Source organism: Schistocerca nitens, chromosome 5, assembly GCF_023898315.1.
Source record: "Schistocerca nitens isolate TAMUIC-IGC-003100 chromosome 5, iqSchNite1.1, whole genome shotgun sequence".
NCBI lineage: Eukaryota > Metazoa > Arthropoda > Insecta > Orthoptera > Acrididae > Schistocerca > Schistocerca nitens.
In genome coordinates, this window is record NC_064618.1 from 501,867,184 (window position 1) to 501,884,469 (window position 17,286).

Consider the following 17,286-nt stretch of genomic DNA (forward strand, 5'->3'; position numbering starts at 1 on the left):
CCCAGCTTGGTAGTTCACCTTATTGAAAATGCGTTGATATTGCTAAGAGTCTGCTAAAAGATGTATTCAGGACATGAGCCCTGGTTACATATCAGTACCTTTTTAAATGCTTGTTGTAATGTCAAGAACAATAAACAAATTTTGTTTTTTAACTTTTTCTCGGATGGGTATAAAGTATGACCCCCCCCCCCCCCCCACTGGCCCACCTTGGTAATGCGCGTTATGAAAAATGCGTTGGTATTGCTAAACACACTCGTTTTTGGACTGCTTAACACAACACAACATTTCTCAACGCTTCGAAAGAGCTAATACTGATAAAAGATCGCTTAAGTTGGTAGCAATCGAAAACAGAGAACAGTCCACACGAAATGCTGTCAACGTGTGTCTTCATTAGCTTTGAAAGTGAATCAATTTTCGTCATATACTCTTGCAGTGAAAATGAAGTTACTACAAGATATGGTACCGTATCACACAACAGAGTAAGAGTAAACAAGGTATACCAGTTTTTTATACGAGGCGCGTTCAATAACTAATGCAACACTTTTTTCTGAAAACAGGTTGATTTTATTTAGGAACCGAATACATCATATTATTCCGCACTCTTTTGACTGCAAAGCCCGTTCTTCGACCCAGTTTCCGTTCAGTGCGACGCCACCTTACTGGGAGGGCCTATACGCCCACATATTATGAGTCTACTGTTCGACGTCAGAGCCAACGTCGTTTGCATCAATAACCCCACCATTATCCACGTACTGCACATACTGCATCCCGCGGAGAGCATCGTTTATTGGGCCAAACAGATGGAAGCCGGAAGGTGCGAGATCCGGCCTGTGGGGTGGTTGAGGAAGCACAATCCAACGAAGTACTGCGAGCGCCCAGACTTGCGTGAGGCTTGTGTTGTCATGGAGAAGGACAAGTTCGTTTCCATTGTTGTGGCGACGATCACGCTGAAGTTTCTTCGATTTCTTGAGGGTAGCACAATACACCTCAGAGGTGATCGTTGCACCAAAGGGCTGGACGTGAAACAAAAGAACCCCTCCACAGTCCCAGAAGACCGTCACCATGACTTCATCGACTGAGGATGCGGCTTTGAACTTTTTCTTTGGAGGAGTGTTAGAGAGCCACAACTCCTTGGATTGTAGTTTTGTTTCCACTTAGAAGTGATGAAGTCATGTTTCAGTGCCTGTGACAATTTTCGGCAAACAGTTGTCACGATCAGCCTCATAACGCGAGAGCAATTCCGCACAGATGATCTTTAGTTCCTCCTTACGGTCTTCCGTTAGGCTGCGAGGAACCAAACAGGCACACTTCTTTGAGTACACCAACTGGTGGACGAGTGTGACAGCAAGTTGAGCAGCGAAGTGTTTGATCGTGATCCGTCGATCACCTCGAATGAGAGTGCCTGCGCCTTCCAAAACTGAAGTCTGCAGCTCGTGGTCTCGCGGTCGCGTTCTCGCTTCCCGAGCACGGGGTCCCGGGTTCGATTCCCGGCGGGGTCAGGAATTTTCACCTACCTCGAGATGACTGGGTGTTTGTGTTGTCCTCATCATTTCATCATCTTTCCTGAAAGTGGCGAGTTTCGACTGAGCAAAGGTTGGGAATTTGTACGGGCGCTGAAAACCGCGCAATTGAGCGCCCCACAAACCAAACATCATCATCATCATCATCATCCAAAACTGCAGGAATCAGAGCTGTGTGCGGCTGGCCGGCAAGAGGGAGGACAGGTATGCGCGACATTGTTGCGATGATGGAAGACGACTCGCCCTACAACTCACCGTGCTTTTGTTTGCTGCCGGGTCTCTGTAGATGTTCAGCAAGCGCTTATGAATCTCTGTTCCTTGGGTTTTCTGCCGAAAGGAACTCACTGACAGCTCTCTTATTGTAACGAACCTTCGTTAGAGACGCCACTTTGAAGGCTATGTATAGCGCCGCCAACTACTGGAAGTTCACGAAATTACGGACTGAAGCGTCCTACAACAAATTCCGCATTTTTAAAGTGAAATTGGCTGAGACAAAAATGTGGTGCATTACTTATTGAACGCTCCTTGTAGTTGTGTAGCTGAAAATTTTTACTTCCAGATCTCCCTTAAAACTCCTTTGAAAGCATGATCAGATGTTTGTCACGCTCTCGAACGGAATGCAGGTGTTGGACGCACGCCAGAAGGAGATCGCAGCGCGTAGCCTGGGGCTGTGTGGTCGGCCGACCACTGCAGCGGCCCGCCGAGCCAGCTTCCGCAGCACCGGCCACCAGGCGCGCGTCCTCGACGCCGACGCCGCTGGAGAGGCCGACGCGCCGCCCTGCACGCCGCCCAAGACGCCGCAGGCTCCGCCTCAGCAGCAGCCACAGCCCCTACCGCAGCCGCCGCCGCCGCCTAAGCCCAAGTCACAGCCGCAGCCACAGGGGCAGCCCAAGCCGCAAGCACAGGCACAGGCCTCACAGAAGCCACTGCCGGTGCCGACGCCGCCCCCACAGCAGCGGCCGCCGCCCAAGCAGGCTCTGGCGCGCTCGCTGTCCGCCCCCTCCAACAGAGCGCAGCTGCAGCCTCGGCCCCCGCCCGCCCAGCCGCCAGCGTCAACCCACACGGCTCAACCGCCCCCACCGCCGCAGCCGAGGGGCATACTCGTCAGGAGGCCGCCCCACCACGGCAGCAGTGTCGATGTCAGCTCCAAGGCAAGTTCTTCTCATATTCAGTATTGCTTAGACGTTGATTTTTATTTAACGGATCTTATCCAGAAAGAAGTACACTCTAAGACAAAGAAATCGGTGCACCGCGAAGGAATTATGCGAATGGGACGAAAATACACTCCTGGAAATGGAAAAAAGAACACATTGACACCGGTGTGTCAGACCCACCATACTTGCTCCGGACACTGCGAGAGGGCTGTACAAGCAATGATCACACGCACGGCACAGCGGACACACCAGGAACCGCGGTGTTGGCCGTCGAATGGCGCTAGCTGCGCAGCATTTGTGCACCGCCGCCGTCAGTGTCAGCCAGTTTGCCGTGGCATACGGAGCTCCATCGCAGTCTTTAACACTGGTAGCATGCCGCGACAGCGTGGACGTGAACCGTATGTGCAGTTGACGGACTTTGAGCGAGGGCGTATAGTCGGCATGCGGGAGGCCGGGTGGACGTACCGCCGAATTGCTCAACACGTGGGGCGTGAGGTCTCCACAGTACATCGATGTTGTCGCCAGTGGTCGGCGGAAGGTGCACGTGCCCGTCGACCTGGGACGGGACCGCAGCGACGCACGGATGCACGCCAACACCGTAGGATCCTACGCAGCGCCGTAGGGGACCGCACCGCCACTTCCCAGCAAATTAGGGACACTGTTGCTCCTGGGGTATCGGCGAGAACCATTCGCAACCGTCTCCATGAAGCTGGGCTACGGTCCCGCACACCATTAGGCCGTCTTCCGCTCACGCCCCAACATCGTGCAGCCCGCCTCCAGTGGTGTCGCGACAGGCGTGAATGGAGGGACGAATGGAGACGTGTCGTCTTCAGCGATGAGAGTCGCTTCTGCCTTGGTGCCAATGATGGTCGTATGCGTGTTTGGCGCCGTGCAGGTGAGCGCCACAATCAGGACTGCATACGACCGAGGCACACAGGGCCAACACCCGGCATCATGGTGTGGGGAGCGATCTCCTACACTGGCCGTACACCACTGGTGATCGTCGAGGGGACACTGAATAGTGCACGGTACATCCAAACCGTCATCGAACCCATCGTTCTACCATTCCTAGACCGGCAAGGGAACTTGCTGTTCCAACAGGACAATGCACGTCCGCATGTATCCCGTGCCACCCAACGTGCTCTAGAAGGTGTAAGTCAACTACCCTGGCCAGCAAGATCTCCGGATCTGTCCCCCATTGAGCATGTTTGGGACTGGATGAAGCGTCGTCTCACGCGGTCTGCACGTCCAGCACGAACGCTGGTCCAACTGAGGTGCCAGGTGGAAATGGCATGGCAAGCCGTTCCACAGGACTACATCCAGCATCTCTACGATCGTCTCCATGGGAGAATAGCAGCCTTTATTGCTGCGAAATGTGGATATACACTGTACTAGTGCCGACATTGTGCATGCTCTGTTGCCTGTGTCTATGTGCCTGTGGTTCTGTCAGTGTGATCATGTGATGTATCTGACCCCAGGAATGTGTCAATAAAGTTTCCCCTTCCTGGGACAATGAATTCACGGTGTTCTTATTTCAATTTCCAGGAGTGTAGGTAGATGTAATGTACACGCACAGAGAAATATATGACTACAATTCCAGGAAAATTTATTCAAGAGACAGAGCTTCAAAAATTGGTCCACCTCTAGCCCTTCTGCAAGCTGCTATTTGGCTTGACATTGACAAAGCTGTTGGGTGTCCTACTGAGGGATATTGTCCAAAGTCTGTCCAACTGGTGAGTTGGATCGTCAAAATCCTTATTTGGTTGGAGGGCCCTGTCCATAATGCGCCCAACGTTCTCAGTTGAGGACACATCCGACGACCTTTCTGGTCATTTTAGGGTTTCACAAGCACGAAGACAAGCAGTAGAAACTCTCTTCGTGTGCTGGCGAGCATTATCTTGCTGAAATATAAGCCCAGGGTGGCTTGCCATGAAGGGCAACAAAACAAGGCTTAGAGTATCGTCGACGTACCGCTGTGCTGTAAGGGTGCCACGGATGACAACCAAAGGGATCCTGCTATGAAATGAAATGACACCCGAGACCAGCACTCCTGGTTGTTGGGCCATATGTTCAGTAAGAGTCAGGCTGGTATCTCACCGCTGTCAGGGACGTCTGCAGACATGTCTTCCTTGGCCATCTGACTCAGTTTGAAGCGGGACTCATCATTAAAGACAATTCTACTGCAACCGATGAGATTCAAGGAAGAACGTGACCGAAACCTCTGCAAAAGGACTTGTTGGTGTATGGAGGTCAAAGGTACTTGGCGAAAGGGCGCCGTGAGCTCACCCCGCTCTCTGTGAGCCGCCTATTAATGATCCTTGTGGTCACTGAAGCATCCGTTGTTCGTAGGATCGATGATAACGATAAATCCGGGCTCTGAGTGCCTCTCTGGCGATTGGTCGGTCTTCTCGTTCTGTCGTCCCTCTAGGTCGACTGCTTTCTTCTTGGGCACGGTTCACCCACCCCTGCCAACATCGTCGATCTGTGACGTCACTCCTGTTCAAACGTCGAGCGATTCGCCGAATACTCCGACCGGCTTCTTTGACTCCAGGTTCACGTCCTCTCTAAAATGCTGGGGTCTGCGAGGCGTAGTTACTCTCCAACTGAATACACGGAATGAAATTTGCAAAGACTTTATTACATGGTACCGATATGTTCCCTGTTTACTGTCACTGTTAGCTGCGTGGTGAAATTGTTCTGCGGTGTCACACATTCATCCATCGACCGCCAAATTTTACAGTTTCGCATTTTCCGTCGATTCCTGTATAAGTATCAATTTATAACCAGTTTGCATAAGTCGATCGAGGCAAGTCGTTTTTTTGTTTTAGAGTGTATGTAGGTAATGCGAAATTGATCACTAGACGTCACGAGCAGTGGACCGACCATTATAGAAGGAGGCGGGCAACATTGTACTCCTAGTAGAGAAGCAGTAACAGCAGAATGGATCGGTGAGGATAGCTCTGTGACTCTAAACGTGGACTAATCATTGGATGTCAACTGAGTAAGAAGTCCATAGCGAACCGTTCAACCCTTCCAAAGCTGCCCATGTCGACTATTGGGGATGTGATTGTGAACATGTACTGATGGAAAGGAACCATCGAGTGTTCTCGGAGCGGTTGTAAAAATCGCGTGAAATCTGCTAAAAGAATCACTCCAGAGTTCTAAAATGATATCAGCAGACCAGACAATGACTGTTGATAAGTAGTTAAAAAGAACGGGCTACAGTGGTGGTGCAGCTCCTCATAACGCACACGGTTCGGTGGTCAATGCTAAGCAAATCTGAAGGTTGTTTGAAGGGCGACGCCACTGGACAGTGGACGACTGGAAAGAAGTGATGTAGACTGATGAATCACACAATCCGCTGGAAGCTTTGGGCTTGGCGAATGCATGAGGAATGTTACTTACTACCATGTATAGTGCTAACAATGAAGTTCGGAGGATGTGGGGTTACGGTATAGGGGTGCTTATCGTTATTAGGAGGACACCTATCAGGCAATGATTTATGCACATTAACGTTTCTGAAATTGACTGGCCTTTTCAGCGTCCCGATCTGAATCCAATGGAGCGCTTTTGGGATGAGTTAGAACGTCGACTTTGCTGCGGACCACAGCGTCCAACATTACTTCCTTCTTTAATTTCGGCTCTTGAAGAAAAATGGGTTGCCATTCCTTTACAGACATTCAGACATATTATTGAAAGCGCCTCCAGAGAAAGGCGAAGGGAGTACACACTCCATATTGCTGTCCGCTAATATATATCAGGATAATTTTGATAAGATAGTGTTTATCAGTGGCTAGACGATCTCTCCGATTCGTGCTGCGCTGTGACGAAATTGTAGAGCGAACCACTAGGGGGCAGGCGTGTCGTGAAGACAAACCATACGCTCCGTATTCTCGCATCTAATTAGATCGAACTGGTTCGCGCCTGCTGATAAGCAACACATTGTACGGAATTCCAAAACGGGTTGCTGACGCGCGCTCCCTGGCATTTCATATCTGCGAGTGCAGTTGGTTGCATTCGTATTGATATTTGCCTCGTCACCAAAGGTGTTCATATTGAGAACCTGCAATGTGAGTTGCAGAGATGGAGGGATGCCGTATCCTCTGATGCGTACTCTTTTTTTTTTTTCTCTGTGTCTTATAGTTTTCACACAGTCGCCTTCTGAAACCCCAGAGGTACTTGTGAAGAACCAGGTATTTTATGTGTTATACTCGTATGTACTACTTTAAGCGCAACATGTGTTCCCTTTGAAAATATAGCTAAGGGATTAAAAGAAAAGTAGAGGCAAGAATGCGATATGGTTTGACTTTGGGATTAGCGGCCAGTAATTGGAATGAGTCATAACCTTCAAATATCGGCGAGTTTCTCTCTGGGGAAATTTAACGAGGGGAATCTTAATAATAATGAGGATGTGTGATCATCGCGTGAAAGAGAGCGCTTACTACACTAATTATTGAGAACTGTCCCTCAGTCTGGGATCCTTACCAAGTTGAATTAAAGGAACAGATACGAAAGATTTAAAGAATAGCTTTGTCACAGATTTGTTTGGTCATTGTGACAGAGTCTCTCAAATATTCTTCTACACACAGCAATGCAGGCGTTACAAGAGAGATGACGCGCACTGCGGAGAGCCTTACTTAAAAAGTTCCGAGAGCTCACGTTCAAACATGACCCAAGAAACGTATTACTTCTTTCGAGTTACGCCCCATGTTAAGACGACGACTCTAAAACGAGGGAAATTCAAGTCTACACGGAGGGATACGAGCGTCTTCCCTCCTGTGTATCATCTTTGACTGGAATGGGAGGGAGAAATTGATTCTGGCGCAGCGTCTATCCTCCGCCACACACCGCATATTGGCTTGCAGCCTATGATGTACTATTATAAAAGTCGTGATTGGTTTCAGATACCTACGCTATCTTCCGAAAGCTACACTGCTTGGCAGTTGCGAAGAGACAATATTGGACAAAATAATCACTGGTAGTGGTGGGCGACATTAAACACAGTACATACGTAACAGAGTGGCCTTTGTGACGAACCAATGATAAAACCCTCTCCGTGGAGGCAACAAGCCGTCCTCACGTTGTAGGTGACGCGGATAGTGGCAGTTACCGTGGAGAATGTTTCACATCGTAATCTGGCTTACCCCGTAATGGCAAGCCACATGCCTGGTGATGATACCATGGTCACCATCCACAGTTCGTGGTCTAGTCGTTAGAGTTACTGCCTCTAAACCACGGGGTCCCAAGTTAGATTCTTGACTTGGTTAGAGATTTTATTCGCTGGGGTAGCGGGTCTTTGTGTTATCCTGATCATTTCATTTCACCTTCATCGAAGTGCAAGTCGACGAAGTGGCGTCGAATCGAAAGAATTACAGTAGGTGGATAAACGTCCCCAGATGGGGTCTTCCGGATAATAATTGCAAATGATCATTTCATCTTACTGCGTCCGCTGTCAAACATCTTTTACCTCCACCTTCAAGCGTCCGCCATTGCCTGTGATCATTCCTGTCCAGCAATGTGTCTGTTCCTTAGCAACTGTCAAGTAGTGTAGCTTTCGGAAGATAGCGTAGGAACGGCAAACCAATCACGACTTATGTAACATACATCATTCGCTGCAATCCAATATCCGGTGTGTGGCGGAGGACAGACGCTGCGCCAGATTCAATTTCCGCTTCCTAGTCCATTCAAGGGTGGTATGCAAGAAGAAAGATGTCCATAACCCTAGGCATAGGCTCGAATTTCCATTTTAGAGTCGTGATCTTAACGTGGGACATAACTCGAAGGAAGTAATACGTTTCTTGGGTAACATAGGAACGTGGGCTCTCGGAGTTTTACAAGTAAGGCTCTCTGCGATGCCCCTCGTCTCTCTTGTAACGCCTGCCACTGCAGTGTGTTGAGCATTCCAGTGACTTCTCACAATGATCGAACAAATTTGTCACGAAACTATTCTTTAAATCTTTGCAAAATGGTTCAAATGGCTCTGAGCACTATGCGACTTAACTTCTGAGGTCATCAGTCGCCTAGAACTTAGAACTAATTAAACCTAACTAACCTAAGGACATCACACACATCCATGCCTGTAGCAGGATTCGAACCTCCGACCGTAGCGGTCGCTCGGTTCCAGACTGTAGCGCCTAGAACCGCACGGCCACTGCGGCCGGCTTTAAATCTTTCCTTTTCTGTTCCCTTAATTCAAGTTCTACATCTACATCTACATCTACATATATACTCCGCTAGCCACCAAGCGGTGGGTGGCGGAGGGCACAATTCGCACCAAAGTCATATTCCCCCCCCCCCCCCTCTCTGTTCCACTCGTGGATCACGTGAGGGAAAAACGACTGTCGAACGCCTCAGTACGAGCTCTAATTTCCCTTATCTTTGAATGGTGATCCTTGCGCTATTTGAAAGTTGGTGGTAATAATATATGCTCTATATCCTCGGCGAAGATCGGATTTCGGAATTTAGTGAGCAGCCCCTTCCGTTTAGCGCGTTGTCTATCTGCAAGTGTGTCCCACTTCAAACTTTCAATGAGATTTGTAACGCTCTCGCGATGGCTAAATGTACCAGGCACGAATCTTAGGATCCCAGAGTGAGGGACAATTCAGAAGAATGGGTGTTGTAACCGCTCTCTTTCATGCATTATTTACACATCATCAGGATTATTCAGAATCTCCTCTTTAAATTTCCCCAGAGAGAAATTCCTCGATATTCGAAGGTTATGACTCATTCCAATTACTGACCGCTAATTACGAAGTCAAGCAATATCGCATCTTTGCCATTACTTATATGAATTGCATTACATTTATTTATGTTCAGAGCAAATTTTTGCTACAGACGCTGGTTATCTGCAAGTTCCCCTGAATTCCGCAACAAGGTTATAATCACATTTATTTTTAATTGTTTATATGTTCTTCTTTTAATCCTTTATCTACATCTTCAAACTGACCGTACGTTGCACGTAAAGTACCATGTACGAGGATAACATAAAATACATGGTTCTTCATAAGTACCTCTGGGGTTTCAGGAGACAACTGTGTGAAAACTATAAGACATAGAGAAAACAGGTACGTATCGGAGGATCGTTTCCTGCAGTTTGTCCCTATGTAGCAAATCACCCTGCAGAAAATGTCATAGCGCCCGGCTTTAGGAACATGTCTAATGCTGTGCCATTTGCAGAAATTTTGTTATTATTACTATTTGCTAAGGTCACTTTCAGCAAATGATGATGGAAGCAATTGATTGCAAGAACCCAATTATACTTTTTGGCAGAAGAGGCAACTCAATGACTGACTGACGGACTGCTCCGTCCAGTGACATTAATGTGACCATCGAATATGTTCGAAACGAGCAATAACCACTCACAGACGGTAGGCCGAAGCACTGGCAGTAGAACGCATCCTCTGGCTTGTACAGAGGACGCGGAAAACAGTACAGTCGTTGTCGGAATGCGGAAGAGGAGCGATTCAGCTGACGTCCAAAAGGGCACGGTGATTGGCTTTTGGGCGAAGGTTGGAAGCATTTCCGAAACAGCTAAGTTTGTAGACCGTTAGCATGCCGCCATGGTTAAAGAGTACCGCGCATCCATCGGCGATGAGGCAACTATCATGCACCGAGCGGGTGGCGCAGTGGTTAGAACTATGGGCTCGCATTCGGGAGGACGACGGTTCAATCCCGCGTCCGGCGATCCTGATTTAGGTTTTCCGTGATTTCCTAAATAGCTCCAGGCAAATGCCGGGATGGTGTCTCTGAAAGGCCACGGCCGTCTTCCTTCCCCGTCCTTCCCTAACCCGATGAGGCCGATGACCTCGCTATTTGGTCTCTTCCCCCAAACAACCCAACCCAGCAACTATAATGCACCACAGGCTATAGATGACAAGGGTGAACTACGCCTATAGAGATGTGTGCGGGTGAAAAGACGTGCAGCTGTTGAGTAACACCGCCGAAACGACCAAGGGACTACCGTCTCCTCAATGACCTTTCAGCGAAAGTTGCTGCAGCAGACGCCTTGAACATGCACTCATTTTGACTGCTGTTCATCGGCGACCAAGGTTGGGATTTGCACGTCAATACGGCAACTGGACACCAACTCAGTAGCGGCAAGTGGCCTCTTCGGATGTCAGATGGCCATTGGCATGCACGGCGTGGAACGTTTCAAAGCAAGCACCCTGCAACAGTTGCCGGAAGGGTCCAGGCTCGCAGACGGAGCGTTATGATGTGGGGGATGTTTTCGTGGCATTCCCTGGGTAATGGAACAACACATGTATGTATCTATCCTTGGGGACCATGTCCACACCTACATGCAGTTTGTTTTTTCCTCAGTAGAGTGTCATCTGCCAGTGGCAAAATGCAACGTGTCGCACAGCTTCCAGTGTACGTCCGTGGTTCGAAGGGCACCAGGCTGAGTGTACCTTACTCGCCTGGCCTCCAGACTTGGCGGATTAAAACCCAATCGATGACCTTGGGACAACCTTGAGCGGGCTGTTCGCGCCATGGATACTCAGCCGGAAAACCTAGTGCAGCTAGTCACGACACTGGAGTCGGCATGATTCCACATCGCTGTCGGTACCCTCCAGAACATCAATGGCTCTTTTCCTGAACGTGTTTTTGGGAATTAAGTAAATGAACTATATTATATTATATAAATTTTTTATAAGGTAAAAATCTTCTAAGATTATTTTGTCTTATAAAAAAGTTTATATAATATAATTAATTCGTAAAAAAAAGGTTATGCAATACAAACATGCCAAGTGCGCTCAACGTACTCACTTAATACTGTCTCGCAGCTGTACGCGCTGCAAAAGGCGGTTATTCGGTTTTTGACAGGTGGTTACGTTAATATGTCTGGGTAGGATTGTGTGTCAGCTACCTTAAGCGTTGTTGTTGCTGTGGTCTGCAGTCCTGAGACTGGTTTGATGCAGCTCTCCATGCTACTCTATCCTGTGCAAGCTTCTTCATCTCCTAGTACCTACTGCAACCTACATCCTTTTGAATCTGCTTAGTGTATTCATCTCTTGGCCTCCCTCTAAGATTTTTTCCATCCACGATCCCCTCCAATGCTAAATTTGTGATCCCTTCATGCCTCAGAACATGTCCTACCAACCGGTCCCTTCTTCTTGTCAAGTTGTGCCACAAACTTCTTTTCTCCCCAATTCTATTCAATACGTCCTCATTGGTTATGTGATCTACTCATCTAATCTTCAGCATTCTTCCGTAGCACCACTTCTCGAAAGCTTCTATTCTCTTCCTGTCCAAACTATTTATCGTCCACGTTTCACTTCCATACATGGCTATACTCCATACAAATACTTTCAGAAACGACTTCCTGACATTTAAATCTATACTCGATGTTAACAAATTTCTCTTCTTCAGAAACGCTTTCCTTGTCGTTGCCAGTCTATATTTTATATCCTGTCTACTTCGACCATCATCAGCTATTTTGCTCCCCAAATAGGAAAACTCCTTTACTACTTCAAGTGTCTCATTTCCTAATCTAATTCCCTAAGCATCACCTGACTTAATTCGATTACATTCCATTATTCTCGTTTTGCTTTTGTTAATGTTCATCTTGTATCCTCCTTTCAAGACACTGTCCATTCCGTTCAACTGCTCTTCCAAGTCCTTTGCTGTCTCTGACAGAATTAAAATGTCATCGGCGAACCTCAAAGTTTTTATTTCTTCTTCATGGATTTTAATACCTACTCCGAATTTTTCTTTTGTTTCCTTTGCTGCTTGCTCAATATACAGATTGAATAACATCGGGGAGAGGCTGCAACCCTGTCTCACTCCCTTCCCAACCACTGCTTCCCTTTCATGCCCCTCGACTCTTATAACTGCTATCTGGTTTCTGTACAAATTGTAAATAGCTTTTCGCTCCCTGTATTTTACCCCTGCCACCTTCAGGATTTGAAAGAGAGTATTCCGGTCAACATTGTCAAAAGCTTTCTCTAATTCCACAAATCCTAGAAATATAGGTTTGCCTTTCTTTAATCTTTCTTCTAAGATAAATCGTAGGATTAATATTGCCTCATGTGTTGCAATATTTCTACGGAATCCATACTGATCTTCCCCGAGATCGGCTTTTACCAGTTTTTCCATTCGTCTGTAAAGAATTCGCGTTAGTATTTGGAGCTATGACTTATTAAACTGATAGTTCGTTAATTTTCACATCTGTCAACACCAGGTTTCTTTGGGATTGGAATTATTATATTCTTCTTGAAGTCTGAGGGTATTTCGCCTGTCTCATACATCTTGCTCACCAGATGGTAGAGTTTTGTCAGGACTGGCTTAGCGTATTACTCGGAAAAGCGAACTACACAACGGACATTTGCGGGAAGCAACTTTGTCGCGTGATTAGGTACAGCCATACTCTTGTTAAAGTAGTGTGCATTGTTACTTGTCACTTCAAGCGTGCTGTTACAAAATTACATTTATTGTCAATGAGGAGCAGAAAGCCGTGACTGTGCAGACGGAAGTCCAAGGGAAATTTTAAAAGCTGAGCAACTCGATGGTATACGAATTACGCCAAGAGGAACACGCTGCTGAAATGAGTTGAACTGAAGTATTTATTTACCTGAAAGAAAAAGCAACGAAGTGCACGCAATATATATGTCATTGACAATGTGGATACATGTGTAATTTGGCGGCAATTTCTGTAGTATTACGAACAAAAAAGAAAGTACCAACTTTGTGAAAACGTCACATCTTATGTCTCACACAATTGGAATTCAAAGCTAGCAAAGTAACTCTGGCCAGGGGGAGAGCTTGGGGATTCAAATGGGGACTGCCGTATGGACTGAATGATGACGGGGTTTAAGGTGGCAGGTACCCCGCCCTAAAACCATTAATGCTGGTGGGCCTTTGTTAAAGACATCCTCGGGAGATGGACGAGATGAATATCCTTAAACTGACAACAGTCTCTGAAAAACACAATAGCGTAGTGTGTAAGGGCACGAGCAAGCACGATCAAGGACGTTGGTTGGATTCTGGTCGAAAGAGGATTTTGTTTTCCTTCTCTCTGCTTTCACTTTTAGTAATAGCTTTTATTACATCGGTAACAAAACCGATAAAAAAGAGATAAAATGTAATATATGTCACATTTAGTATCGAGCAGGCGCATGCAAATTTACTTGTTGCGATTTGTGCTTTTCAAAGTGATAGTTGTCATAGAAATATTGATAACATAACTCTCAAAAAAATTAAGCAGAAACTTGACATACTGCAATATTGGTTCTAATACGTTAATTTTACAGTATAACTTAAGTTCAGCAGTCGTATCACGTATTTTAGGTCATATGCACCAACACACTTCGAAGCCGACAGAGTGAAAAAAATTAACATTTTCACGCGACTAGTATCGAATCCATTGGAAACAATGACCTGCCACAACAATTCGTGATCTCTAGGATATAGCTGAAGTACTATGGAACGACGTACACGTACTGGAGTTCAGAAATGGACGAGTACGAGTCCAGTATTTGGGCCGCATACTTCACAAATCTAGACGCTGTTACTGTCTGCTACGGTAGCTGTTTGGCCAGCGCGGTAGATTGTTAACCGACGGGACCCGGGTTCGATTCCCTGCCGGTCGGATATTTTCTTCGCTTGGGTACTTGATGTCGTATTGACCTTACGTTGTGCAAACGTCCTTCCTTCGTTCCCCCTGCTGACTCGCAAGTATGACGAGTCTGAGAACTGTGGCTCCGCGGTCGCTTCACACTTGCATATTCGTTCGTTCTTACTGAAGCATGCAGGGATGTAAAAATAGTCGTGACGTACTGTTAGTACAGAAGATCATTACACGATCTTGATGCACTTACAAGGCGAAATGACCGATTGTCAAGATCAGATGGCCTTTAACGAAGCCGTCTTTAGTGACACTGTGGAGTGTGAAATACGAAAATTGATTGGTGCAAAGTACGCAATCGCAAACATGCTCCATCAGACAAGGAGTGATATATGGAAAAGTTTCACGCTATAGTCCATGCTTCACATGAAAAACATGCAATTTTGGTTCCATGCAAACAAAATGGTTGTATTATTGTTTATTCCACCTACACGCTGAACAAAAGCATGTGTTGCATCAAACCAAACGAAAACTGGGCACAGAGCAACGTCACTGTCGCAATACAGCGCGCTATTTCTACATTCATTTGGTCATTTCAACTTGCTTTTATTGGCTAATAGCGAGTTGTGAGCTCATCATTCATTTCTGTAATTTATTTTAACAACTACTCACCATTTACTGATTCCACTTCATCCTCACGTCACAATCTGGTATATCTTTACAGACTGGGTGACGACTAAAGCGTGTATAAGCCAACATAATTGTTAGACATTCCCTCAACAGATTTAAATAAATCTGCAGCTTTCTTCGAAAAAGTTTTATGTATATAAATGTGTGTGTAAACATAACAATGCTCATTGCTAACCGATCAGTCGTTACATTGGTATGCAACAATCGTTGCTTCCGTCATTTAAGCAGGTCGGACATTTTGTGAGATTTCAACTTGCATTCAAGAATGGCTATAGAGCCGAAATCATGATTCTGCGGAATAAATAGAGAGTAATCTACGGTTTAATGGCGAAAATTTCTTTCAAAACTGTTGCGTTTGTAGGGGGAATGCCGCGAGTCCGTGGTTATACTTGCGAACTCGGTACTCGCTCTCCTTTCTGAGCGAGTCGAGTCCACCTGTACCCCACAACAGACTGTGGTGACGACTGGACTGTGGCCGGGACTCGCGAGTCGAGTCTAAGGGCACACGGGGACGGCCAGTTCGAAGATGACGTCACAGGACTAGCTGGCGAGTTTAAAACAAGTATATCGAACTCAGCTCTGTGTACTAAATTTCGCACAATGATCACCCCAAATCACCTACAATTTTTCACATCTACACTGTCCGGCAAGAAAAACGCACCACTTCAATTTCTTACGAAAACTGAAATTTGTTTTAAATTTATGACACTAATCCACTATTTTATGATGGAATGTTGTGGTGCGACCTCATCTAAGCGTCCAAGAATGAAAAAAGAAAGACGATTACAAACAAATTTAACAAATGAAGCAAGAGATGCAACTGTTTTGATGTTATACCCTTCACTCTTTACTTAGCAGACCTCGCAGACGATATCGGAGACCTCTGTTCGCATCCTCAAAAGCGTGTATTGCCACCTCTTGTACCAATGACGGCATTCAACCTTCCAGGTACGCTGTTCATTAATGCGGTATTGTCCTGTTGATGAATCATTTCCTATTCTTCCAGGAGGGCGTTCCATAGGTCCTGTAGGGTCTCTGGATAATGCTGACGGGCTGTTCTCTCCAGTCGGTCCCAAAAGTCCTCAATAGGATTCAAATCAGGGCTTGGAGCAGGCCAACCCATAGCATGAATCCCTGTTTCATCCAAGAACACTTGCACAATTCTCGCAACATGTTGGCGTGCATTGTCGTGCATTAGTGTAAAATCATCACCAATAAATGAAGCGAAAGGCACAACATGCTCCAGAAGGACTTCCTCCACATACCGATATGCGGTAAGGCTACCATGCTCCACGAAGACCAAATCCGTCCTTGCAGCTGTATTGATTCCTGCCCGCACCATCAGAGAACCACCCTGAAAAGGCGTCCTGGATGAGAATGCGCAATGGGAATACCTTTCCCCTGGCCTTCTCCAGACCCTTTCTCCTCCGTCAGGCGATCGGATACCAAATCGCGACTTATAGGTGAACAACACTTGATCCCATTGTTGAACTGTCCAGCCAAGATGTTGCCTTGTGAAACGTAGTCGAGCTATGCAGTGCTCTCTGGCGAGTTCCGGACCTGTAACAGGTCTTCTGGATTGAATATCTTCTTACAGTCTTCTTCGAACGCATCTCTCACTAACATTGACCCCTCGAACCTGGGGACTCGTTTTCGTGCTTCAATAGCGATGGTGTTAGGGCTGCAGAGAGGTTGAAGTGGTAAGAAGTGGTCATCTCTCTTCGATGTTGCTCTTCTCGGGCCTGTTCCTGGTCTCCTTGCAAATCCTCCAGTTTCCCTGTACCTCCGTACGCATCTGGAAGTCGTTAAATATGTAGTCGCCACACTTCTGCAACGTAATGCATGTTGCGGACAGCTTCCACCAAAGCAACAGCTTTTGCAGCTTGTTCAGGGCTTAACGGCATGTTTAATGCAGAAAGTTGATTGCGACAATCGCAGAAATACCCTACAAACACGTATGATTGAAAAGGGAACAATTGAGGATACAACAATAAGCGCTACAAAAGCGGGAAAACATTATTCGCCTCACATTCAGTGATGTGTTTTCCAGTTGCGCGAGAAAAAACAATTGAGGCCAGTGCAATAAACAATCACCATTTCACAGTTTGCTCGCAAAGCAACGCCAATAACATATCCCGTCTCAAAAAACTGGTTGATGCGCTTGATTAAATAGATAATTACACAATGATTACCCATCATTTATTTGGTGTTGCGTTTTTCGTGCCAGTCAGTGTATTTTCGTTCCGCGCACAACAGCTAAAATTTCGTTCGTCTGCGTCATCAATAAACACAAAAGTTTATATCTTCATGCACGTTCTGAAGTTCTTTGATTAGTCCTTACAATAGACACAGATGAATG

At 46.5% G+C, this 17,286-nt stretch overlaps 1 protein-coding gene across 1 annotated transcript in view; it reads left to right on the top strand.

Moving 5' to 3' along the window:
• Positions 1-17,286, top strand: part of LOC126260555 (nascent polypeptide-associated complex subunit alpha, muscle-specific form-like) — a 69,470-nt gene that overhangs the window by 33,050 nt on the left and 19,134 nt on the right. The window contains exon 3 of the mRNA XM_049957889.1: positions 2,105-2,671. Within this exon, the coding sequence (XP_049813846.1) occupies positions 2,105-2,671 (567 nt within the window). The remainder of the gene's footprint in view (positions 1-2,104; positions 2,672-17,286) is intronic.